The sequence below is a fragment of the Poecilia latipinna genome, unplaced genomic scaffold (genome assembly GCF_001443285.1).
Source record: "Poecilia latipinna isolate Pla-1442-1.1 unplaced genomic scaffold, P_latipinna-1.0 Scaffold386, whole genome shotgun sequence".
Classification (NCBI taxonomy): Eukaryota; Metazoa; Chordata; class Actinopteri; order Cyprinodontiformes; family Poeciliidae; genus Poecilia; species Poecilia latipinna.
In genome coordinates, this window is record NW_015113002.1 from 181,678 (window position 1) to 208,068 (window position 26,391).

The following is a 26,391-nucleotide window of genomic DNA, read 5'->3' on the forward strand; positions in this document are numbered from 1 at the left end:
AGTTAAGGGGAGCAACAAGACTGCTACTACAGTACAAAAAACTAACTGCTCTTCTAGCAGAGAAATACCGTCAAATGTAAAAGTATTGACCCAAGAGGATGGGGAGAGAAACATTCCAAAATAAATACATATTACATATTTTAATTTTTTTTTAACATATATTTCAAATTCATGTTTAGAATGTGATATCTTCCACAAAAATTATTAATCAGAATGTACTAAATATGATGCATACTTACACATATTTAAGAATATAGTGGAGTGCATTACTTACAAAGACTTAGCATATTTTTGATTTTTTTTTATTTATGTAAGAAAATACTATACCCAAGTTAATTTCAAATTGGAAAAATTGGCTGCATTGTTATTTTTTATATTACCTCTTTTGTTTTTTACTATTCTGTATTTTTTAGCATTGTGTGTAAAATAATACTAATAATAATAATTAAAAAAAAGCTACTTAAAATCGTTTGAAAACATGTGATTGTTCTTATAGAGTTTTTGTTACAATAGTCTGAGGTTCTACATGAAGGGATCCCCGTACAAAGATGGCGGCTGCGTGGTCACATTATATTCCAATGAATGGCACCAATCAAGGCGACTTCTACATGGTTATATCTGTGACTTTCTCACTAAAGGCGCTACGTCAGCATAACTGTCATTTTATGAGTGGCAGATTCGATTGGGATAGACGTACAAATACTATTTCCAACTAGTAATTGTGATGATTTAGTCAAATATGTGTATTTGCAAATTAAATGTGTCTTCTAGAGTCTCCTTAACTCGTTAAAAATTTTAATTAAAAATTTATGGATAGACATGGCTCAGTATCTTTGAATTAACAGTTGGACTTCACACATAGAGTTCCTTCCACAGGTGTCAAACTCCAGTCCTGGAGGCCCACTATACCCTGCAACTTTTAGATGTGCTTCTGCTGCACTACACCTGAATAGAATAATTAGGTCATTAGCAGGACTGGAGAATTTATCTACACAAGGAGGAGGTAATTAAGCCATTTCATTCCAGTGTTTTGTACGTGTGGCACATCTAAAAATTGCAGGACAGTGGCCCTTGACGACTGGAGTTTGACACCAAACACTTCAAATAGTGTCCTGAAAACCATTTTTTTTTTTTTTTTTTTTGTATTTTAACGAAATATAATGGTGTATCACGCCCATTTCTGCCAAGAACTCAGAAATTTTGAGATGTATCTCAGAAATGTTCTAGAAAAAAAGTGAAAATTTCTGAGTTTGAGAAGTCAAACATTTGCAAGAAGAAACTGAAATTTTGATTACTAATTGCAGAAATTTTATAGACAAAAACCGGAATTTTCTGAGTTTAAGAAGTTGAAAAATTGCTAGAAAAAACTACGGATTTTTTAAATTAATCAGAAATTTTCTAGAAAAAAAGGTTGAAGTAGAACATTTTCGATGTTTTAGACTTTGAAATTTCCAAGTGTTTTAATAGAAAATTTCAGATTTTTTTTCCAGAAAAGTTGACTTTCTCAGCTCAGACATTTCCACTATTATTTTTAAAAGATTTCTGTGATTAATTAAAAAATGTCAGAGTATGTAGGTGAAAAAATAAATATATATATATATATATATATATATATATATATATATATATATATATATATATATATATATGCGCGTGCTGTCGTAGAAATGCCACACACAATATGGCCGACATATCGCCTTCCGGGACGCTCCTGTTTCGTCTACCCTATTAGCTTCCGTTACGTTCGTAGGCGCTTCCTAACTGGACTAGCAGCAAACAGCAACAGACAAGATGGTGAGTCTGAAACGTCGAAAGGAGAGCCATTTCCTGCATGTAGTGATCTTTAACTACGCTTGGTTTATTAGCAAAGTCGCTGTCGACATAAAGAAAGCGACGTTGCGTCCCAGCCTCGTAGTAGGGTTTAGTTGTAGGGTTACTTCTACTTTAGCTCGACCAAAAGATGGATCGACGATCACATGACATCCTTGAGTTTTTAGTATCCCAGAAAACCACTCTTAACAGTTTCACTCACCCCTGTTGTAGCAGGTTTTTTGCACGGTTCTTTCCTAGTTTGCCATTCTTGTTCTTGGAGTATTTTGTTATGACAGCATGTTATATTTTATACTTACCAATCAAATTAGCGCTACAGTGGCTAACCAGCTAAAGGCAGCTTCATTTTGCAAAACATTTTCTTGTACTGCAACTGATGAAATATGCTTCCTGGATATTATCCCATGCTACACTTTGCTTATTTGTTCTTTTTAAGACTGGCAAAGTAGATACTTTTCCTAGGGAAGCTGCTGTCATTATGTTTTTATTCATTCATTCATTCATTTTTCCTTATAATTTTTCAGGTTGATGTAGTTGTCAGTCTATATAAAGCTGGCCCAAGACTGTATGGAACTCTAAGCAAAACCTGATTTGTGGCTCTGCCTATTCTGTGTTCAGTGTTATGGATTTTATGGAGCATGCTCAGATTACGTTCACCTTATTGATTAAAAAACACTAGTTATTACTCGTACTTAGTGGTGCATTACATAGTAAGTAGAAATCAATAAAAATATATAATTTTTTTGTTTATGACTTGATTTTAAAAGAAGAAATCTCAACTTTTTCTAAGTACATCAAATGGCATCATGCACTTTAATGGTCTCTTGAGTTTAACAACAATCAGATAAAGCTTGGAGATGATCATGTAATTCCTTAATTTGCGGATGCATTCAAAACTACCACCTCTAGCAAGGTTTATGTGTTACGTAACATTGTAAATGTAAAAGAATTAAAAGTCTTTTTAGGTTTACTATTTATACAGCTTCAAAGCAATTTGTAAAATTTGTAACTACAAATTGGAGCTTTACATTGTCCTTAGGGCTTTGGTTCCCTAATCAACAGCTTAAATCTCTTATGCGTTGGGCCGGCTCTGGGTTTAGGATATCAGTTAAAATATCTCTGTGCTATTATTTGTGCTAAATTACAGTAAAGCGGTCAGATTTGCTTTGGCACCTGATTTTGCACTGGCTGACACTCAGGTTCTTGCGTTGTTTTCAGCTTAGCATGATCACTAACCATCAACCATTAACAAATGTCTTGACCACTTTACCATTTAATTTGTTTGTAATTTTCTTTATTTGTTTTTGAATAATTCATTATTTAATCAATCTAATCCATTCACTTTTTAATTTGTCCCAACTTCTTTCTGTTTGTATTTTTTTTTACCCCAATCTCTGAACACATCCCGTGTCATGTACACATGCACCTCTTCCTCTTCCTCCCCTCCTCTTCACCTCTCTGTATCTGTCTGTCTCCAACCAACCAGACTGGTCACCGGGTAAGTGTGCTCGCTTTATGCTGCCTCGTTCTGCTCACCCTTCTGTGTGGCACTAACAAGAAAATGGGATTGCAAATTTGCGCAGGTCTGACTTTTTTGTTGTTGTTGTTTGTTTGCCTTTTTAGCAGAACGAGCCGCTGTTATTCCAAGAGCTGCTGTGAATTGAACTTATGCTGACATACGCTTGATCTGTATTGTTATCCCAAATATAAGGATGTGGACAGATTAGTTGCCACTCCTGGTAAAATGTTTCAAAGACCATATAGATGTAAATGCCCAGATCTGTTTCTAGGCACTCTGCTGCACGAGGACTCACGTTTAGTTAACCCTCACACAAATTTGAATAATATGGAGTTAAGTTCCATAGAAAAATTCTCAACTGTGTGTGTGTGTGTACGCGCTTTTTTTGTTTTCTAGAAAACAGTGATTCTAGAAAATTGAGCTTGTTGGTGCATCCAAAAATTTTCCTTTTAGCCTTCTGTTAGAAGGTACGACTCACCCCTGTGACACATTTCTGGATTTTATTTTCTGTTAACCAAATAAACAGATTTTTCACGTTTTTTAACTCACCTGAGCTCTAAATTAAGACGAGAAATTTGCACCCACTGCAGAAGTTATCCAGCTGTTACAGTTACAGTGGGATGTAGGGATTTTGTTAGTATTGAAGGGGTATTTTAGGATTATTTACGTGTCGCGCAGTTAAAATCTTACCTGTACTAGGTAACTCTCTTGAGGTCTTCACCAGATAATTGGTCATGGAAGGCAGAGGAGCCAGGGTCAAAGTGGACTCCCACCATCAAAAGAACAACTTGTAATTTTCTTTTGCAGATGATATTTCATGAAGCTTCAAACCGTCATGTTCATATTGGGTAGTTATGCACAGAGAAGCATCATAAATACTTTACATCTCTGTTCTTAGCACCTTTTTTGACATTGGACAAATATTGGTCAGACCTGTAAAATGAACAAATATGGATTTATGCTCAATGAAAATCTCAAGAGCTATCTAATGCAGGTAAGATTTAAATTTTTAAGCTTTTTAACCAAACCTCATGTCGAAGAGAATCCTGAACTATCTCTTCATAATGCAGTTTGCTCATGTATGCTTGTGTGTCACTTCCTGTGTTTTGTAACAGTAGACATATCTCCAGTCTGTCACTGAGTGTCTGAAGTCCAGCTGTGCGTAATCAGTTCACTTTTTTTGTTGTCTTTTTTTAAATTTTGGATTTTTAAAAACTCTTCATGAAATGACATTTAGAAGCCAGTTTGAATTCAGACACATTATATGTTCAGAATTGTACTTATAAATGTTGCTGATTTGATTGGCTTGAGTGAGGTGTTAATCAGCTGTATTGGATTAGTGGGTGTTTCAGTACAAGAAAAAAAATGGTTGCATTATTCTATTGTAAAAAAAATCTTAATATCAATAACTAATAAGGGTGAATAAGAGGGTTATTGTGGAGTTTATGTCCACTGTTTTCTGCTACAGGTTGACCTACGGCACCCTGCAGGGCTCTGTCCTTGGACTATGTTCTTTTCCAGTTCTCGGACACCTCTGTTCATCTGTGGGTCACTAACTGGTTTTTGTGTGTGTTTGTGCGACATTAGTTGGTTTTGGTGTTAGGTGACCTGCACATTCCCCACCGGTGCAACACGTTGCCAGCCAAATTCAAGAAGCTGCTGGTCCCGGGGAAGATCCAGCATATTCTCTGCACAGGCAATTTGTGCACCAAGGAGAGCTATGACTACCTGAAAACTCTCGCTGGGGACGTCCACATTGTGCGGGGAGACTTTGACGAGGTCTGTGCTCCTTATTAAGATCCACCGTAGTCATTACACCCTTCAGTGGAAAAGTATTTAAGTTGAAAAATAAATAGTATTTAGAGAAAGAGGACCGATATTCCAGTGGTGGTCACCGCTAGTTAAAACATTAGTTGCTCCAGCCTGAATCACTAATCATAAATATTAATTCTACTATCACTAAAGTGCTTTACCAGTATTGCAATTAGTGGAAGCTAACACTAAAGCATTATGTCATATAGTACTTACTGGAAGCTAACGCTAAATCGCTATACCAATATAGTACTTTGTGAAAGGGAAAGCTAAGTGTGCTAAATGTTTTCAAAGTGAGCAAAAAACGCTAAATGGAAAATTAGCTCTGCTATTAGTGTATTGGTAGAAGTGTCTTCACCACTGAATGTGTCAAATTGAGGTTCCCTGTGCCTGGCTAATGTCCCTCTTCGAAAGATATCATATACATATTTCTACTTAGACCATAAGAGGAAAGGCTTGGCTTTTATTATTATTATTATTATTTTCATAAAACCTGATCCTATTCAGACTGGACTCAGAGGCTCTATAAACATCAATTTTTCAGACACACCAGAAGTTATCAATTTTATTTAGATCTGGGGAATTCTAAGCAATCACTGCACTTGGTTCAAAGTCCGTCTTTCACAGTTGGAATCTCACAAATTTATCTGTCCCTGCACTACCAGAAAATCCCCACAGCATTATGCTGCCACCACCATGTTTCACTGAGGATGTTGAGTTCAGGCTGATTTAAACTCTTATGTAATGTTCCCCCTCAAACCCCTGTCGCTTTAACAGCAAGACAGAATTTATACTGAAATTAAGGTGATCCCTAATTTAGATGTACCAAAGTAATGTTTTTATTAATTTATAGGGGGAAAAAACTTCTTTCCCCTCTACATTATGTGCTACTTGGTGTTAGTCTGTCTTACAACATTATAATAAAACATAGTGAGATTTGTTGTTAAAGAGCAGAAAAGCTAAAAAAGGGTAGGGGTACTTTTCCAAGGCAGTGTATCGAACCACTAAATACCAGGAGCTCTTCACTCTACATTCAGGGTTTTCTCTCTGGTTAAAGCAGATCACTCCAGCTAGTGTGTTCACTAAAATCAAAACTGTTTCTGCCCTCCTCTCAGAACCTGAACTACCCCGAGCAGAAGGTGGTGACAGTGGGCCAGTTCAAGATCGGCCTCATCCACGGCCACCAGGTCATCCCCTGGGGCGACATGGCCAGCCTGGCGCTGCTCCAGAGACAGCTGGATGTCGACATCCTCATCTCGGGACACACACACAAGTTCGAGGCTTTCGAGAACGAAAACAAGTTTTACATCAACCCCGGCTCTGCTACCGGGGCCTACAACGCACTGGAAAGGTAGCCGTGACCAGAACCTGTGTCCATTTTAAAGCAGGAAATATCCAAGCAAAGACTGAAAGTCTGATTTACTGCAGCACAGAACACAGAAGGCGTGTTTGAGCTTAACTTCCTATGTATCATTAAGAGACTATTTTAAATTAGAAGTACTTAGGAAACACATTTTTCCCCCCAATTGTACATTGGAGGTGTTATTAGGCACTCTATGGTAAAAATGATTTGCAATATTTTTCATCCTAACATGTCATCTCAAGAAACTTTGCAAAGAGTCCAATCATACAGAAAGTTTACAGGCCAATTACATACATTCCATATTGATCCTAGTTATTAAACAAAGCTCAGTTTATAATTAAAATTGGTAAAAAAAAAAGAAAAAAGTTTTCTATTGAAGGAAACTTGCAGCATTCGCTCCTTCTGGATGGACATGTCCACTGAAGACAGAGCAACAACTCTGTTAGTTTGGGTACCATTCTAGAAGAGTTCATATACAGCAACAAAGAGCTGGGTAAATGCACATCTCAGAGGCGCTAGGCTAGCTTTAGCATGCTTTTTCTCCAATAGTTTGGCTCTCTGCCTGAAAAACACATAATACTGCGCCTTTAAGTATTTATATCTAGAAAATTGTGATATTGGAAAATTTGATCCTGGAAAAGTCCAAAAATGTTGAATGGAAAACAATAGGAAAGCCTGTATTTACCTGTTGTTGTTTTGTTTTTTTTCCCAGTTCTTTGTTAATCCTTTATTCTCTTGTAACATTCTGTATTTTGTGCTCTTTGTTCCAGAAACATTATCCCCTCCTTTGTACTAATGGACATCCAAGCGTCTACTGTGGTGACGTATGTTTATCAGCTGATTGGAGATGACGTTAAGGTGGAGAGAATTGAGTATAAGAAGTCCTAAAGGACGTATGGGGAGAAGGAGGAAAGGCAGAAGAGTTAGGTGAATGAGGCTCAGCGTCATGTTTCATTCCTGTCCACCAGGGGGCAGCAGCTCCCTCAGTTCACCGAAGTGTTAATGCTGTAGCAAAACTGTTCATGAACTTAACTCTAAAATGCTTGTGTATTATATTGTTTATAAGTCATCCGCATTAACTTGTAAGCGAGCTGTTATTAGAGGATACAATGTTTTGCTATGAAAAATGAATTTGGTGACTTTTGTGATTTTTATTTTCACCCTATTAAACCCTGTCCATGTGACCAACACAGCTTTAGCTTTCTGTGATCTGCCTTATTCATTCACTTCCACAATAAAGATGGGATTTCCCTCCATGTGTTTCCCAAGTAATGGTTTTGTTTGTAATTTGTTGTCAAATGTTGTGTTTCGTCATGGGGATGAAAAACATTATTTCTGGACTTCTAAGGATTTATTTGAAGCTTTCTTTTCTTGGATTGAATAATTTAAAACAAGGATTTTTAAATTTTGGAATAGGGGGCATAAGTTTATTTTATTTTTTATTTTTTTGGAGACATACAAAAAGTATAAAATGCAGGTCTTACCCCAGGCAAGAAAAAAAAAGAACTTGCAAAGAAAAATACATATACAAATAAACACAATAAATAAGTTAACAGAACAAAACTTCTCTTAAGTCATCCAGTTCATTTCTATATAATACTATTAATATAAAAACAAGGAACACATTTAGCAATAAAAGTAGTGGGAAGAAGACAAAACTAATTTACTCTCACTCTGTGTTCATACACAAATAATATGGCTTTTTCTTACATTATGTCTCGAAAGTCAGTTACATACAGTTACGCATACCATGTAAGATATACAATATATTGTATGCTATGTGATATAAAATATACTAAACTTACATATTACAATACATTCTGATACTTATACAACACGATATGCTGCTATGTACACACATATACATATGTATATTCACAGTATACACATATGTTTTGAATTTATTGTGGAAGTTTCAAAAATCCATATAGGATTAATAATAAATATACAAGCTCAAACACATGTATGCATTTATCAAAATTGTGACAATAAGTGGAATTTACTATTATGATTTAGGCATTTATAAAAAATCTAGTTGTATTTGGAGTTGAAGGGATTTCCAAACAGCTAATGCTGTTTAATGCTTTTTAATTATTAGTTATTTAAACCACTACACTGTGTAATAGTGCAGACACCAGGTGACCTCTGGTGTCTGCATCAGAGGTCACCTGGTCTATTGAAAGTGTGAGCTACTTCAACTACGTTTAGCAATACATACTAAACTGTTGAGGTTAAACATTTTTTCATAAGAATTTTGCAATCCAATTAATTATATTTGTTGCAACTGATAAAGACAATTGAATTATGCTTCTCCACTGTTTATACCTGCTCAGCCTTTAAGGGTTTTGGGGGCCTGGTATTTCATGTAATGATTGGACAAGAGGCACAGCGTGCACAGGTCACCAGTCCAAAGGGCAGCATATAGAAAGAAAGTACCAACAATCTTACTCACACACACGCACACACATGCACATTAGGGCTATGTAGAGAGACCAATGAACTTCATGATCACGTTTTTGGATATTAAGGGGAAGCCTGAGTTAATGGAGAGAACCATAGGGGGAACATATGAACTCCAGACCAGGATTAGAACCGGTGGCAGCTGCCAGAAGCAGACACAGCTTAGCAGAGTCAACTTTCGGCTTTTGTGGCAGCTGCCACGGCGTCAGCTGCCACGATTTGAGTGCGCTCTCTCAAGTAGAAGTTGTCAGTGTTATATCTATTAAATACCTGAAGGGAAAATTATTTTCCCTTTATGGAGATCTATTTTCTCGTTGTATATATAAATAAAGCACATGCCATAAAAAGAGGATAACTATTAGTTTGTCTTATTAAAACATTTCATTTAGAGAATCAGAATATTGATGCATTATTTGAAGTTAAATGAGTATATTGGAACAAATTAAAATAAAGCATTAACTTATTGGCAATCTCATTTATCTGTTTTAATTATTTATTAAACAAAAGCTGAAGATACCAAAACTGCTACTTAATAGAAAACATCTAATTGGTCAAAAATCAGGTGACTTCATCAGGGTTATGATGGCATCTGCCTCTGAAATGAAACTTCAAAATGAAACTGTTGAAAGAATAAACTGTGAAGACGTTTTTCTAGAGTTCTTATTTTCTCAGGTCTATTTCCTGATTTTTTTTCTAGCAGTAGCCGGGAGGCTGTGCTTACATGAAACTGTCCATGATTAAACCGCAAATATTTAACGTTGAATTTAAATAAAGCCTGCCACATAGCATTCAGGCTTCACCAACGTTTACCTCAAGCAGTTGAGTTGTAAAACAGGTTACCGCCTCGACACAAAGTATTTGTTGATTCTGGTGAAATTGAAGGGACTATTCCTCCCTCCCACAAGCAGCACAGGAATATCCCTCCATATTTTTATCCTGAAAAGCTCACCCAGCAGGGTGTTTTTAATCCAAAGATATCATAAATGTTGCATGTAATCTTTGATTCACCCACACAAGCCTGGCCTGACCCCAGGGAGAGGCTTTGAAAAAAATTTGCTATTTTATTCCACGGGGAAAGTTTATTACGCAATCAGGTAAAATGTTGATCTCTCCATTTTAATGAGCTAACACAAAAGGAGGTGCATGAAGTAAGCTGGAGCTTATCTTTGGGAAAACACCTGAAATGTGTGGAAGACAGTTAGTGAAATGAAACAGGAGGGGAGAAGAAGAAACACTGCAGTGTTGAATTTTGTTGACAAATTAATGATTGGCTCAGACAAACTGTAATAAATTCTGATTGGCTTTAAAGAGGGTGTGAACACTTTGAGCTAGATTAGAGCAGATTGTGTTTACTAATGTGAGTGCGTGCGTGTGTGTGCCTGCGTGTGTGTGTGCGTTTGTTTGTAATACCTTGTGGGGACGATTTTCCTGACATATACTACGTTGTGTGGACCAATTGCTCCTTGTGGGGACCGGAGCCTGGTCCCCACAAGGGGAAACCCTGTTTTTGGGTCAGGGGTCAGATTTAGGGCTAAGGTATGAAATGAGTTTTGGTTAGGGTTAGGGTTAGGTATGTGAGGGGATCGGGTTAGGAAAAGGGTAAAGGTAAGGTTTAGGCTGTAGAAATGAATGGAAGTCAATGGAAAGTCCCCACAAAGATAGCCACGCAAACATGTGTGTGTGTGTGAGTAGGTGTAATTTGTGGAGATTTTATTTTCATGTTTTAAGGCATAAACAACTGACAATGTTCAGATTCAGATTGAACTTTATTGTAGTTAAACATTCTTGACAGCGCAAAGACCCGCCCCCTGGCTCTGATTGGTTATTTCTAGTTAGCGCTAGGAGAAGGCGGAGGAACCCGATTTTTTTTGTTGCACATATTACACTGGTCAACAGCCAAAAATATTCTGGGGGTTTCCAACTGCTTTAGGGTCATTTTGATTAACTGAATCCAAAAATCACTTTGGTTTTGCTCAACCAGGTCAACTTTCTGAACTATGGAGCAACATGAGTTTCAAAATGCATGACTTGTTCAAACATCTGGATCAGTTTCCTGAGAATCTGATCAATGAGTGATGAGCAGGAGGAGAGATTCCATCAGGACAGAAAAGAGACGGAGAATTTTATACAATGAAGTCGTAATGTTCAATTTACATGTACTTACCCTTTTTAGTGTTTATTATTCAGTTTACAGAAATCCAAGTTTGTAACATTTAATTAATACACTCTATAGGAAATCAATTTAGTTTTCTCCTAAAATCTTTTTTGGATGGGAAATATGAACGGAAATGAGCTGATAATGTCACAAAAATCTCATCAATTTAGTCAGAAGATCAGATTTCTCTAAATCAAATTAGAATAAAAACCTGACCTGATTGAAAAAAATGGACGTCATTTTTGGATTCAGCGGTGCAAAAATAATCCTCATTTATTAAAGAAAACATAAACAAATTTCAAAAAATATTTTTTTGCAACCCAGTGCTCTCTGTCTCATACCGTACTGTGATGACATAGTGACATCATAGTCACTATGTTTTCATGTTTGTTTACAACAAACATGAAAACATTCTATTTAAAATTATTATTATTATTATTATTATTATTATTATTATTATTTATAAAAGTTACATACCACAGCTTTAAGTGCCACACCAAAATAATCAAAAACAGAAGAAAATTATATGGAGGCAAATGTTTTATCACAGGGCTGGAAATAAACACATCGAAGGATTCATGTTGTTTTCAAATTCACATTTCAGTTTGTAATAAAAAAGTGCACAGAAGGGATTACATTAAAAGTTTAAAGTTTCTGTCTCTTCTCTATAATGTCTGGCTAGGATAGGATTTTGTTTTGTCCTGTCTCTTTTTCTCTGTTTGACTTAAGAGAAGTCACATATTCTGTTCAAACTCAGAGCAAACTGTATGCCCCACCTTGCAAATGCAAATAGAAGAAACAGTTTACCATTTCATGTAGACTCATTAAAACCTTTCCTAGTGTAGCTTTACTGTAACCATAGTGATTATCAATTTATTTTTTATGTGAGACGTTTGTACTTTCACTTTCCAGTCAGGATCTGTCCCAGCCCCGTTTCATTTTCAACCTATGACATCAGACAGTTGCTCTCATGGCTAATAAAAGCATCAGCCCACCGATGATTTCCAGGAAGCTCTTACATGAGTTTGAGTTTGTGAATAAATGCCTTTTCTTCACTCTGCGAGGAGACAACAAAGCTGTGACTTTTTACTTTTTCTTCTCTTTTTTTTCTGTTGAGGCGGAGCAGAGATTTTGGGTTGAGCCTGGCTGCAAAGTAAACATAAGCACTGTAAAGGAGAATGATTTATTTAACCTGCACAGACTGAACAAATAAAAATGGGGATTAATCTCCAGAATGACCCTGATTATAGATTTAAGGAATCAGTCCAGGTTTGACTGGTCAATTTATTGTGATTTTAATGTTTTTGTAAAGATAAAGTGATGCTGTTGTAAAAACAATGAACAGATCCTTTTTCTCTATTTTCACAAATCTATTAGAATTATCTAGTTTACAATTGATCCACCTGATTTTTAAATATACATATTTAAATAAAGATGATAAAATTTAACCTAGACTCATTAAAGCTGTGGAATAGCCTTTACATTTAGCACCAATAGGAAACTCAGAAGCACATTTCAACATTATCGTTACTGTCAGGCGAGATGTTTTCATAGTCCTTAAGTTTAAATATTAAATATTAAATATGCTGGTGTCGAACCTCAGTAAATACGGCCCAGATGGGGGCTTTTTGTGGCCTTTTATGTCCATAAAAGGGCATAAATAATTAATTTATGCTAAAATAAAACAATTGCAGTAGAACTATTTCATCAGATAAACTCAAAGTAGGGAAAGCGGTGGACAATAATCTCCGTGGTTACTTTACCAACAGGAGTCCTGAGATCTCTTATTCCATCCTGTAATCGCTTCAATGAAGTAGAAAGCGAAAGTAAAACGTGCAGTTAATGTTGGACTCTGCGGTGGAAACCCCCTCCCCTGCCCCTCCCCCCCACTCTGAGAGCTTATAAAGGCTGACAGAGGAGCCGATTCACAACAACACGGCGCACGAGCTGACAGGAAGTCATCCTGGGACTGAAAAAGGGAGACAATTTAATCCGACAAAATGAAAAAGTTTTGGGACAAGATACCGAAAAGGGTGCAAAGAATGGACAGCACCAAGCCTTTAATGGAGAACAACAACGACTATGACTGTGAGTGAGAACTTATCATTTCTATTGGCCATCTTTTCATAGCAAAGCTGCACACAATGAAAGCTATTGTTGATTATCAAATTAGACTCGGGGTTCGATTGGAAGTACACTTCTTAAGTACTCTAAAATGTATTTAAGAAGAATAGCAAGGCACACACAGGCTTCAACTTTAAGTGTTCATTTTTCAAATTGAATATATCTTATATTTTAGAGTTTTAAAATCAATTGAAATGTGTGCGTAATTGAATCGAATTGAGACATTTGTTGTAGTTTGGCGCTATCTAAATAAACTGAATTGAAGTGACTTGAAAAGACAAAAGATATATCTGATAGGTAGCATTCTTCTCCACACACACCATACTATTTAGCATATTGTATTGTAAAATAAGACTTTGTCAAATCAGTTCAAAACTATTTATTTCATCTACATTCTGGAAAGAGAGATTGTGATAAAAAGATGCTTTAGTTGCAACAATCTACATAACCTTAAAGTAACAGCTAATTTATAGAGAATCTGATTATCCCTAAAGCTCAGCTGATATTTCATGACTTTCTTGAATCCTTTGGTAATAACTTGGATAAAAATGATCTTATTGTGCAAATGTAGACATATATAAAGATTATTGTGGTGCAAAAATATGTGTCTTTTGCATTCCTTGTTGATTTTACTTCTATCATGTTCAAAATAAATAATATTGGGGGTGCACTGATTTATCGGCCAGCCGATTTATCGGTGCCGATTTCCTTAATTTTGGGAGACTGGTAATCGACCAATTTTTACATATGAAGTCGATCTTATCCACCGATCTTATCTAGCTTGGTCAATGTGTAAGAATCAACCACGGTCCTCCTTTACTCTCCAGTGAAAAAGGCTTAACTGACAGATTTATGTCTGCACATTTAAATTTAACAATAGTGACCCCACTGTTGCCAACTCAACAACTTTCTTGCTATATCGAGCATCGTTTCAGACAAAAAAATTAGTATTGGCCAATATCGGAATCGACAGGTTAAGCTTTTCAAAAGATCAGTAATCGACGATCGGTCAGAAAGCTGCAATCGGTACATCCAAACAATAAAGAAAATATTCCTCTCTCTTATCATCTGAGAGAACTGAAGAACTTAGCAGAACGAATGGGCATGTTTTAACAAGCCCACAGTGTCTAAGGCACACCTTTTGCTCCTTGAAACGATTTGGTTGCTCTTTAGCTGAATCTCAGTTACAGTGTTAACGTATTCAAAAAACACAGACACACACACACACACACACACACACACACACATTTAAAACCCTGATTAATGGACAAAACTGCTATGCCAAAAGCTGAAAGTAAGAAGGAGAAATGTGGCATGGAATGTGGCAAGTTGTGATGAAAAGGTTTTGAAATGAATTTTGAAAAAAGAAAAAAATTAACATTCTATTAAATAGAGCAAACTGTTGAGATCCACTGTGTAATGTACATTTGCAAAGTGGAGGAGGTACAGGTTTATTATTCATGTTGAGTGGTGATGAAATTCCTAGGGCATGACCAGCAGCAATTCTCCTTTCTCTGACTGAAGTGACAGGGAAACATTGACAAATGCCTTAAAACCTGCTAGACTTGTATGAGCCAGGTATATTTAGAGCCATTCCACAGAAATTTCTGTAGAATGTTGTTTATTGTTTATAATTAAGTCGGTTTAGTTAGGTAGGTTTAGTTTTAAAATACTTCTTACTCAACCAAGAAGTTAGTTTCTAGTTTCTAACAGGAAAGGATACGGAGATCTCCCAAAACAGAAGATTACTGGCTTCATGTAAACACTCCCTAAAATTGTTGTCAAACTTTCGGCAGGTTTCTCCTGATACATCTGATCACCTCAGGTTTTTGGGTTCAAAGATCCTGTAGGATTGTTTTTTTTTAAACTTTCCATCACATTACAACCACAAATGTTAATGTATTCTATTGGAATTTTCAAATTCAAATTAAAAAATACTTTACTGATCCAAAGGGAAAATAAAATTTTCCTGTAACTCATATTAATTCAAAATTCTTCAAAGAGCCATCATAGATGGTGATGGCTGTGGGCAGGAACGATCTCCTTCCTACAGCTGTCTGTGTTACGGCACTTTTGACGAAGCCTCTGACTAAAGACGCTGTTTTTCAGACAGAACGACACGAAGCAGCTGTAAAACACAGTGCAGCGCATGCAATATGACATGGGTGAAAGTTAATAGTTGTGAATATTTTCAGATGTTTTAACTGAGACAAATTCAAAAAGACACAAAGAGAGAAAGAGAGAGAGAAAGAAAGAGAGAGAGAGAGATGTTAGGCTGACAATTGTCAATTTTTAAGAATCTTTTTCTGAACTTTCAGGTCCTGTGTCTGAGACAGGACAGCTCTCACAGGAGCTCCGTTCAATGTGCTCTGATGACACTTCAGACAGAGAGCAGACTTCCTCCCATCACACTGAGAGAAGCGGTGATCAGAGATCCGAGCCCCTGAGCTTCCCAGAAGTTCCAACAGACCTGGGAAAACATCTGGATCAGCATCTGGAAGATGTAGATGAAATAGTCAAAAATAATCACGCCACAGATGACTTCCTCTGTGAGATACTTCCTCACATCGATGCTCTGCTCCAGAACATCAGCACCAGCAAAAGCTGGGTAATCCTGACAAACTGGGTCTCACAGAGGTATGTATCCATGTGCTGCACCGTTGCACTGTAAAAATAACTATGTCAAATAATCTGTGACTCAAGAGGAGCGGGGAAAGGAGTAAACAAATCTAGCAGTGATAAATACAAAAGAACAAACTAACCCGGAAACATATAAAGCAAAGGAGGCAGAAACAGAAGACAAAGAATGACTAAGGCAGAACACAAACAAACAAATGATCAAAATGCAAATACCGAAAAACTCAAACAACACGGGATCCTGACGCTCCTTTTTCTCCACAGATAAAATGGATGTCGCCCAGCACAAAGAGTCTTTGTTTAAAACAATCTGGAATATAAAACCTTGTGCTTCAATTCCTGAGTTGACAAGAGTTTCAAGTAAAAAAAAAAAAAAAAAAAAACAGGATAACAATTTCCAAAAGTAAAAAATCCATCTGTTGTTGAGAAAAACACTTTCTAAAATATTTTCAACTTATAATATTGTGTTGATTTTTTTTCTCCACTTTTTGTTTTGACAGCAATGTGAACCACTTCTTATGATCTTTTTATCCTAGGACAAATAAGCGACCTAGCATGGATCATATAGCTGACTGTCCCATCATCTTTTACTTGCTCAAAAATAGAAGTAAAACAAAATGTGGCATGAAACCCCGAAAAGTTAGTGCAGAAAAAGGCTATATTTCACAGTTACGACGACTTCGTGGAGATTAATATTCCTCTGTATGTTAATAAAACAAAGATCAGATCTAAAGATCAATGTAATTCTTTAGAAATAACAGTCTGGGGCTTAATTCAACCGTTCACTGTGACTTTACCTGCTAGGCGTCCATCTTCGTACTATAGTTTTGCTATAGAACTAGGAAATTTTCCACAGTTAAAATAAATCCAGGGCTAAAGGTGATTAAAGGGGGTTTTCCAAATCTGTACTCCTGTTTTTAGGACACACATCGAGCATTTGTTTGCCATCAGGCGAATGGGAAAGATAGACAAACAAACAAATGCTACTTCATTAGGAACTAACACACCATATCTTGTTTATTTGATCATACTCCGTGTTCACAAAACTATTTGCAAAGATAATTGTAAGGTTTCCTTTGTACCATTGTCTTTCCTGGTCCTGCCCAGATTAAATCGTGGGTTTATCACGCATTCCTTCAAAGACTGCTATGAATGTAAAGAGGCGTGTCGGCTCGGGTTTACACTCCTGAATGAGATCCTGACCTGATAGTTGTACAATAACTCAGTATAGCAATGATGATGTAAACATATAGATACTTTCATTAAATACGTTTGTGAATCACTTTTTTATTTTTATGTTAATGCATTTCCGAAGCATTTTTAGATGTACACATGTTGCAACCCAGTTGTTTTGGTTCTTTAATAGGAAGGATCAACTTGATCACTCTGACCTTGGTCTGCTGGATGAATGGGAATCAAAAGCAGAGGAGAAACTGCTGGAGATGGTAAAGGTAGGAATCAATCAGCGAAATGTTACTTACACACACACACACACACACACACACACACACACACACACACACACACAAAAAAATGGCCCTTACACTGTATCAAACCCCCTAATCACCAGAGTGGAAGTGGTAGCTCCTATTAGTCACTTAGTTTCATGATTGTTTATGTCTGCAGGTGGAATTCAGAGATTCCCTGGGAAAAATCCTGGATGCTGATCGAACACAAATGGATCGCAGTGAGGAGGCCTACACTCAGCTTTATGTGGACGTTATTCAGGTAAGACAAGCCTGTGTATTTATGTGTATTTATGTGTATTTATGTGTATTTATGTGTGTGTAGTTGTATTTAACTGCCGCAATGCTTGTCATTTGGTAGCATGATTACTGTACCTTATAAAACTATTCATGCTCCAATTAACTTTTTCCAATTTATCATACACAAACTTAAATCTGACATTTGTATCATTCATGTATGGCTCTTAAGACAATGAAACCAGCCTTTCCTTCACTACAGCTGAAATTCTCTATGACCTTTGCACATCTACAGACCAATTTTGTGATTCATGAATTTATAAGGTGGCTCATCTTTGCAGGTTTATGACGGTTTTGTACTGTGAAAGTTTATGATGCCATTTGTTCCTGAGCCGGGCAGCTTTTAAGAACTTTCTAAGTCTTGTATGCCAAATGAAAGAGCTTTCCCTTTTCGGGACAAAGTGGGGTTTGTTCCCAGCGCCGTCCCTCGTCACAACCCTGTTTGTGCTGTTCATGGACCAGATCTCAAAGTCTGGTTGCGGAGAGGATTTAGGAAATGTGGTTGTGTGTGATTTAGGAACCTCTGGCCTCATCTTTGCTTTTTGTGGATGTGGTTCTGTTGGTTTCTTCAGGCCATAGCCTACAGCGTGCAGTGGAACGGTTCACAGCTGATTGTGAGGAGATGTGAGTCAGCTCCTCTAGGTCAGGGACCAGATACAGACACCTCTGAGGAGGGACCTAGTCTCTGCCTCAAGTAGAGCAGTTTTTAAGTCTTCAGATATTAAGGAAAGCTGCTGACTTACTGGTCAAATCAACAGTTTTCTGTCCTGACCTGTATTCATGACAAATAGTTAATGACAGAATGATATACCAGATGCAAATTGTCAAAATGAACTTCCTTCATACTGTAAGCAGATTCCCCCAAAATGAGCTGGAGAGTGTCACTAGGAAGAGAGATGTCTGGGTTTCCCTCCTGAAGATGTTACCCTGGCAACCCAATGTCAGATAAAAAGAAGATGGATCGATGGATAGACGGACGGACTGATTGATTGATTCCATGATTGTACCATAACAAATGATCGGAGGGTGTGAATACTAGCCCTGTCACGATAACGAATTTTGCTGTACGATAAATTGCGCCAGAAGTTATTGCGATAAACCCTACTGAATACTTTTTCGAGGTAACAAATAAAGGCAATTTATGTGACATTTATCTTTCAAATAATGGACCTTTCTCTTTCTCTCTCTCTCTTTCAGTGTGCTAATGCAATGCCCAAATTGGTACAGGAGAAAAGATTGCTGAGTAATGAGGTGAAGAAGGTTTGCTTCCAAGAGCTGCAGAGTTTTGTGAAAAGGTGAGACGTTTTGAATTATAAAACAGGTTGTTAATTTAATGGCATCTAGAAATAAAACAGTTTGTCTCAGATACCATATCCTATGAATTTACACTGAAATCAGAATTATTGTCATTTGAAAAGCGAGTGAATTGTCAATGCTGCAAAAAATTTTTTTTTGTTGTAGGTACAACTCAGTGCAAGGGGAGATACTCCATAAGAAAGCTGAAGCATGGAGGGAAAACCCAGAAACCATACACTTCCTGAAGACTCTGAAAACGTGTAAAGAACTAAGGTGGGTGTTTTAGGACTTGACTTTTTTTTTTTACTGTTTACAACAGGAAAAAACTAATTTTTTTTTCCTGTTGTATGACAGGTAAGATTACTGAAAATGATTTCTATTTACAAAATTCCAAAAATAAAGCTCTGCCTTTAAACCATTTGGAATGAGGTTATGGCTTCATAAGCTTCATAAGGTTCATTCACAATAAAACAGGTACCTGCCCACAAAATGACTCAAGTAAGAGTAAAAATGTTACTAAAGCACCAAGTGTCTGATCAGAACATCTGATTTAATGTCTTAAAATTACATCATCAGACAGACAAAATATGAAGCTATGTGTAAAGTTTTTAAAAAGTAAATTGAAAAACAAAAACAAATGAATAAGAATAACTAATTATGGCAAAACAAACACTTTTCCACTTCTGTTTTATTCAATATAAAGCTTATTAACTACAATAGGTAGTATATATGTACGGTAGGGCAGGGTAAAGTTCTCACAGTGACAAAATATAACAATTCCTGTTTTTTTTTTGTTGTTGTTTTTTGAGCTTCAAACGTCTCAGCAGATTTAGCAGATAGAAACTAACATCAGAACAAGAAAACTTGTTCAAACAAGACTTCTCATTTTTACACAAACTGTAGCTGTGTGTCCGTATCTGCTGCATTTTTGGTTGAAACATGTGTGGTGTTCTTTTAGAGAAGTTGGGCACAGTGGGTAGTGTAACCAGACAGTTTACTCAAGTAAGAGTGGAGATACTTTATAGTAATATTCCTCAAGTAAAACTAAAAAGTACACACATTTCTGATGCATTGGACAAAAATCATCTCAAGAGATAAGAGAGGAAAAGTTAAAGTTCAGGCACAAATGGGTTTTCCAGATGAACGCTGACCCTCAGCATACTGCCATATTAGTGGCAAAGTGGCTAAAGGTCAATTGGAGAAGCCCAGATCTGAATTCTTGGAAAGATGTAGAAAAAAAAAAAACTGTGGAAGAAATCTCTGAAAAATATTTTTTCCAATTGTTCTGGTATTCAGCTATTACAAATAACTTTAGCTATTGTTACACAGTGATTTTTTTTATTTATTTTTTTACATTAAACCATATATGAATTGGTCGAAGTGTACTTGTCTGCCCTGATTTTGACATGATTTACTTTGCTTGCTTTCAGGCAGCACATCCAGGCTGAAGGAAACGTTAAAGCTGGCTCTGTTGACGAAACCAAGAAAACGCTTGAAAAGCTGGAGGCTCTAACTCTGGAGCTCATAAAGAAAATTGCAACTGAACTTGCTGAGGTACCTCTTTGCAGTGATCACATTTACTTCTCACAAAAACAAAATGGGAGCACGGAAAACATTCTGTAACTATTTTACATTTAAAACACATTCTCCGCCCTGTAGAGCTGCCTACAGGATTACTTCAGATCGGCCAGCAGGCCACGTGGGAAGGTTTTACTCTGCCGGCCTGGTGAAAGACACTGTGAGCTGTTTGACTCTCTGAGGAACCATTTTCCCAAGATGCCTTATGCTTTGGATGAACAAGAGGTAAGCCATCTTTTTTGTCAAGTTTCTCCTGATGAAAAAAGTATACTATTGCTAATTGCTTATTGTTGATAAGTCATTTAGTCTAAAAAATGATCAGTTTTCAATAGATTTGTGTCTGAATGTTTGGTACAAGATCTGACTGCTTCTGTCCTTCTGCCCCCCCAGATCGTGATGAATGAGGTTTATAAGGTCGTTGCTCACTGTTACTTCAAACATCTCCTCCAAAATCGTCAGTCAGTACTGAAAAAGCAATGGAGTTCAGATGTTGGTAAAGCGATCCAGGAGGATGCCGATGAGCTTCACGCCACCATCTCAGATCTGGTGAGACCAGGATCAGTCACTGCAGACAGCGATGTCTCAATCTCATCAGACATTCCTAACATGTACAATTTGAACCAGGCTCCTGGTGTCCAGCAGTGGAATCGCCTGCTACTGGTGATCCAAGAGGTGTCAGACTGCAAAGACCTCGACTCAGTCAAGCTCACCATCTCATTGAAACAGGAAGACATTGAGAAGCGGAGGTAAACCGGTTTCTGATTGTACTAGTCTAGTGTTCAGTATTTGATTAGCTGTTCTCTCTTTTTCTTTATTTTCAATTTTCTTTTTTCTTATTTTCTTTATTTTCTATTCACTTTTTGCAAAATATTATACTTTATACTTCCATTTGGATCTCTACTGGCTTTATAAACACCCCAAGCACAAAAAACCCCATTCATTAAATGGCAGAAATTCATTATTTTTTTACTGTAGTCCGATCTACAGTTAAACCTCGGACTCGCTCTTTGACATATCGACGTGAGTGAAAGCCCATCTCACCTCCAACTAAATCCCTTCCCAGCCACCCCTACCATACAACATAATATCTGCATTAAAACTGAATCCATATCTCATGATCAATCAAAGATAGACAGAAACTTGGGACTCATGACTGATCATTACTTGAGGCGGTGTCTCTAGCTGCGTTCCCACTGACCGTATAATTGGGCAATTTGACATTTGGAAAATAAATTTGTTTACTGGAAACAACGATTTGGAAAAACTGATCAAAAGTTTTGGAAACATCACAAGTCACACGTTCAACAACCAGAAGTTGCCACTGAAGTAAAGCAAAAGGAAGAAGATGACAGGAGACTCACAGCGCTGCCTGTTTTTTAATGATTTATCTTTCGAACAAACTTATTCACGTGTGATTTCAATCGCTTTTTTAGTTTAGTGAAAACAGCTCAATTGTTCTTTTCGACATTGGCAGAATGTCAACAAAGTTTTGAGCACTTTTGTAATGGAAACTCAGCTTTTTTGTCACTAATGACCTGGTTTTACTTCTACTGTTCACAGTGAGGACCCGGAGCTCGTAACCAAACTGCTGCAGTGGAAGGGTCTTTCGAAAGGTCAGATCAGTGAAGTTCTGGATGCTTTACCTGGCAGTCCACCCAAACCCAAGTCTAAACCCTTATTTTTGCGTTTCTGCTGCTGCTGATCTACAAGCAACTGCACAAACCTGACATATGTAAATTTTGTATATGTATTGATAAAACACATTCCGTTAAGACCAAGCCAAGTCTACTGTAAATCTCCTTCATTCAGGTGTGAATTTTTCAGCAAAAAAAAAAAAGAAAAAAAAAAAGTCCTCTGTAAAAATGCAAAATTTCAAGGGACTGTTTCCTGCACCTTTGTAAGAGCTGAGCCATGCATTCCCAGGTTGTGTCTCGGGGTTGTTTTTGTTTTTGTCTGACTCAATATTCTTCAACTTGTGTGTGATTCACTATCAGTCTGTCTTAACTGCAGGTTCTTTATTTAGGTATCGGCATTCTGTGTTTTGTTGTCTCTTTTGTTGCGGTGGGTTTTTCCACTCGCTCTGTTTTGTTCTTTTCTTTACATGTTCTGCTTCAAAATGTGTTTCAGAAAGGCCAACAAGCCTTTTAATGTTAATAGTTTACTTACTTTACTGTAGTTTACTATTTCATCACGTATTACATTTTGTTTGTGATTATTCATATGAATTGAGGTACCAAGGAGTTTCTAGAATATTCATGAGAATTTAACAATAATAAGGTACAGGCAAACTCCTTCCTTTAATGATCACATCTTTTCTTAAACTGTTTTAGATAGCTTTTATATGCTACATTTATATGTTAATATTTATAAAAATTTATTTATGAAAGATAATAATTTTTCTTTTCTTTTATTTTTTTATTCTACCTGGTACTTGAATTTCCTGAATTTTCTTGCAAGTTCCTGTAATAAGGCTCCTGCGAAACAAGACAGGGAATAAGTCAACTGCTAAATCAAAATATAGGCATGGGAGTACTGTATTGAATTGTAAATGTTTTTGTTTTGCATTTCTAATTTTCTTTGCCTCAGTTTCATTAAATGGAGGTACTGTTTTAAAGGATATTGTTTCCTTTTATCAGGGAGGAATTCTCTTGAACAAATGTCAATAAAATGAATTCAAAATGATCAGTTTGTGGCGTAATCGTTGTGCTATGAGAAAGACCACCAGAGGGCGCATTTCCCCAATAGGAGACCTCCGTGACTCTTTTCCTTTGGGAAATGTTCTCTCAGAGACAAGTAAAAACTACATCACTTCCTGGAAGCAGCGTCGCAATAGACGTTCAAATTCCTAACAAGATTCATGTCACCAATATGCATCCATAACAAGAAACTCCTCTCTGTACGATTTCATATTTGATAAATATATTAATTACTTTGAAATGCATGTGTCGTGTGTTTCTTTCGTTTAGCTTCACTAGTTTAGTGCCTCACATGGATAACATTGAGAAACAGTTGATCAGTCAAATACATCTGAATTTAAATAAATTCAGCCAGTGACAAGTGCATGCTAGGATAATAAAAAGGCCCTTAACAAAGACTGTAGGGATTGAGCATTTTAATGTAAATTAATTTGAAACTTTAATTTAAGAAACTTTGTTGTGTAGCTTGGGGAATGTGAAGTAATTTTCTACATTAATGCTTCAGTTTAAGTTTTGTGACTGTTTCCCACCATGGCATTTCAATCAATTGACTGGGCATTTGCAACAACCTGATTGATTTTTTTTTAAGCAGTTCTGTTATGGAGTTGTCAATTTGGGCCCAGCTTCAGTTGATGAACATATTACCCCCATAGTTGACTCTTGAATACTTTGGTGAGCTCAACCTTTATGAGGTATTGAGATAATTGAGCAGCAAACCACAAATCATTATCCTTCCACCACCTGGCAGGGATGTGTGTGCTGATGCAAACTGGATGCTCTGGTAAGTCTTATGAAAGGCAAAGCTTGAACTATAGCCTCAGCCTTTATTCAGACATGAGAAGGTCTTTCATCCCCAGTAAAGCCAGTGGAGTTTCCAGTGTAATTAAACCAGTGAATCAACTTCCTGGCACAAGGGAGTTTCCTTTAATGAGCTTATCCTTCCCTCCCGCTTTCCCTTCACTAAAAGCTTGTTCTCGTGTTTGTACATCCCGTCTCTCTTCCTGAGCATACGTATCCTCCTACATCAAGAAGGTGACAGAAAGTGTGACATATTGACAGTAATCTGCTGTAATACCTTCTGTACACTCACATCCTTCCCAGATCCTCTGGAACGGCACGGAGGCGTTGATTATTCTTGGCTGGAAACACCTCAGTGAGTTGAGTGGCCGCTGAAATCCCCATTACAAAGAGTCAATGATTTCCCTGAGTTGTTCTGCAGATTTCATCTTCTTTTGTCCGACACTTTCATGGGAAACCTGGAAGTCTGCTGTGTTATTTGATGATCTAGCAGCTTGCAATGTAAATCTTGATTTACCCTACAGCGTCACCATCCAACACAACTCTTTGAAGATACTTTGATGATAAGAGTTACACCAAAATTTCATTTCCCTTTTGGATAAGTAAAGTATTTTTGATTTGAAAAAGTGAGGAAGAAACATGTTTAACACAAATTTGATATAAAACTATTGCTTTATTTATTTATTTACAAAAACTAGCGCGCGCACACACACACACACACACACACACACACACACACACACACACACGTCATCCTCAGAAACTCATTACGTCACTCAGAGAAGAAACAAGTCATACACTGGCAGTGGTTTAGTTTCAGAGTACAAACCAACCAAATTATGACGTACTCCCACACCAGCTTATTGAAAAGAGCATTCACAAAACCTACCACTAATGCTGCTTGTCACAGTTCTCCACCAACATTTAAAGAACTAACAGAAGCAAAGCAGGGCAGGTTATTTGACCACTACTTTAGAGAAAAAAGGACGAAACTCGGCGCCTTTGCTGGATTCTTTGCGGGTGTCTGAAAGGGTCGCCTTGACCTTGTGCCTGTCCTCCTTGGAGATGTTTGACTTGAGCTTGAGCAAAGCTGAGACGTGTTTCTCACTGCGGATGAAAAAAGGAAGGGAACAAAAATATTTTTAAAAAATGGACTATTTATCAGAGAGAGTATATGTCCAGATTGTAGAGTCTTGCAGAGACTCTACAATCCTCCAGACAAACTGACTTCCTGCTGTCACGCTACATAATAACATGATTAGGCTGTTCTAATATTCCGCCTAAAAGTGCTGAGCATCCTCTGGGGTATAAAATGCAGTTGCTGTTCTCAGGAAACATCTGAGATATGGAGATGTCTGGCAGAGCTCACTTCCTCTCCTTCTCAGAATAGATTTATCCTCCATCAAAGTGGTTTGACATAAACAACATTCTATCGTTCTTTATCTCTGAGGCCAGACCCACTGAAAAAAAAAGGAAAAAGGAAACTGGTGTGAATTTTACCTCAGGTCGGGGTAAGCGTGTCCCAGTGACACTATTTGCATTTGCAGGGCGGGGACGTCTTGGAGCTTCAGCACTTCTGCCATGTTGGTCAGGATTTCCTTCAGCCATTCCTCCTGGGATCCCTGGAAAGACACCAAGCTGAAATTAGCTGCAGGTTGTAGGTAACATCTTCCATTTTTACACTGCATTAATGTGAGAAATTGCATATTTATCACACTACCTGCTTTTTTAAAAATTATTTATATTTCCAAGTGAAGTGGCAGGTTTCACACTGGTTTTATTATTTTACATTCGCACGATGCTCCTAAGCAAGCAGTCTGCAAACAATCAGTTTTGATGATATAATTTTAGTCAATTGAAGGATCAGAATCATGCTGTGAAAGTTTTAATCAAGTACAATACTCAAGCATGAGTTTTCCAGGTTAAGTTATGGAAACAGAAAGTCTTCTAAAAACAAAAACAGGAGATGATTCTGGGCCGTGTGGATAAACCGTCTTCATCGACCCAATCCTGCTATGAGATAAAGATAATTACATTTAATCTTCTATGTTGATAAAATGCCTAATTGCCATGATAATCAAAGTCATATCAGGCTGTTATATTTACACCATATTTACTCTAATTATAAAACAACTTTTTTTCTTTTTTTTTTTTTTTTACAAAATTTTATAAAACTCAAACGCAGCAACAGTAAGCTGTGTCGTTTGTCTTGTTCATCGTTCAGTTTGATCTTAGAGTCAGAATATTCAGCATTACGGTTTTTGAGGTTTGTTGCATTTAGTTCATCAGATGTTTCTGGAGGTGAAATTGGTATCTTCACAGTCCTGAGATTTTAATTTACTAATGATAAAAATGTCCTT

At 37.0% G+C, this 26,391-nt stretch overlaps 3 protein-coding genes and 1 long non-coding RNA gene across 5 annotated transcripts in view; 2 read left to right on the forward strand and 2 right to left on the reverse strand.

The window, feature by feature from the left end:
- Positions 1-1,686: 1,686 nt before the first annotated feature.
- Positions 1,687-7,796, forward strand: vps29 (VPS29 retromer complex component). 2 transcript variants are annotated; one of them, XM_015036970.1, is made up of 5 exons: positions 1,701-1,794; positions 3,317-3,328; positions 4,937-5,128; positions 6,277-6,512; positions 7,295-7,796. In XM_015036970.1, exons 1-5 carry the CDS (start codon positions 1,792-1,794, stop codon positions 7,410-7,412), a joined length of 561 nt encoding a protein of 186 aa, XP_014892456.1. In that variant the 5' UTR covers positions 1,701-1,791; the 3' UTR covers positions 7,413-7,796. The 2 variants fall into 2 exon arrangements, with proteins under 2 accessions (XP_014892457.1, XP_014892456.1); XM_015036971.1 differs by lacking the exon at positions 3,317-3,328 and having other exon boundaries at positions 1,687-1,794.
- LOC106950239 (uncharacterized) lies at positions 3,357-18,732 on the reverse strand. Its single transcript, XR_001425573.1, has 3 exons — positions 18,700-18,732; positions 5,245-5,246; positions 3,357-4,444 (listed from the first exon to the last, which is right to left on the reverse strand). It is a non-coding gene; the product is annotated as an uncharacterized LOC106950239 (long non-coding RNA).
- LOC106950237 (uncharacterized) lies at positions 13,055-23,219 on the forward strand. The gene is made up of 11 exons (XM_015036969.1): positions 13,055-13,227; positions 15,582-15,900; positions 17,267-17,351; positions 17,527-17,628; positions 18,861-18,958; positions 19,125-19,232; positions 20,390-20,513; positions 20,619-20,762; positions 20,928-21,083; positions 21,162-21,283; positions 22,098-23,219. The coding sequence occupies exons 1-11, from the start codon at positions 13,140-13,142 to the stop codon at positions 22,237-22,239; spliced, it is 1,488 nt and encodes a 495-aa protein (XP_014892455.1). The 5' UTR covers positions 13,055-13,139; the 3' UTR covers positions 22,240-23,219.
- Positions 23,220-24,780: 1,561 nt separating this feature from the next.
- The window catches only part of LOC106950240 (tumor necrosis factor alpha-induced protein 2), an 11,114-nt gene continuing 9,503 nt past the window's right edge, over positions 24,781-26,391 (reverse strand). Inside the window, exons 11-12 of the mRNA XM_015036972.1 lie at positions 25,532-25,653; positions 24,781-25,138 (exon numbers count right to left, since the gene is read on the reverse strand). Of these exons, the coding sequence (XP_014892458.1) occupies positions 24,988-25,138; positions 25,532-25,653 (273 nt within the window). The 3' untranslated portion in view covers positions 24,781-24,987. The remainder of the gene's footprint in view (positions 25,139-25,531; positions 25,654-26,391) is intronic.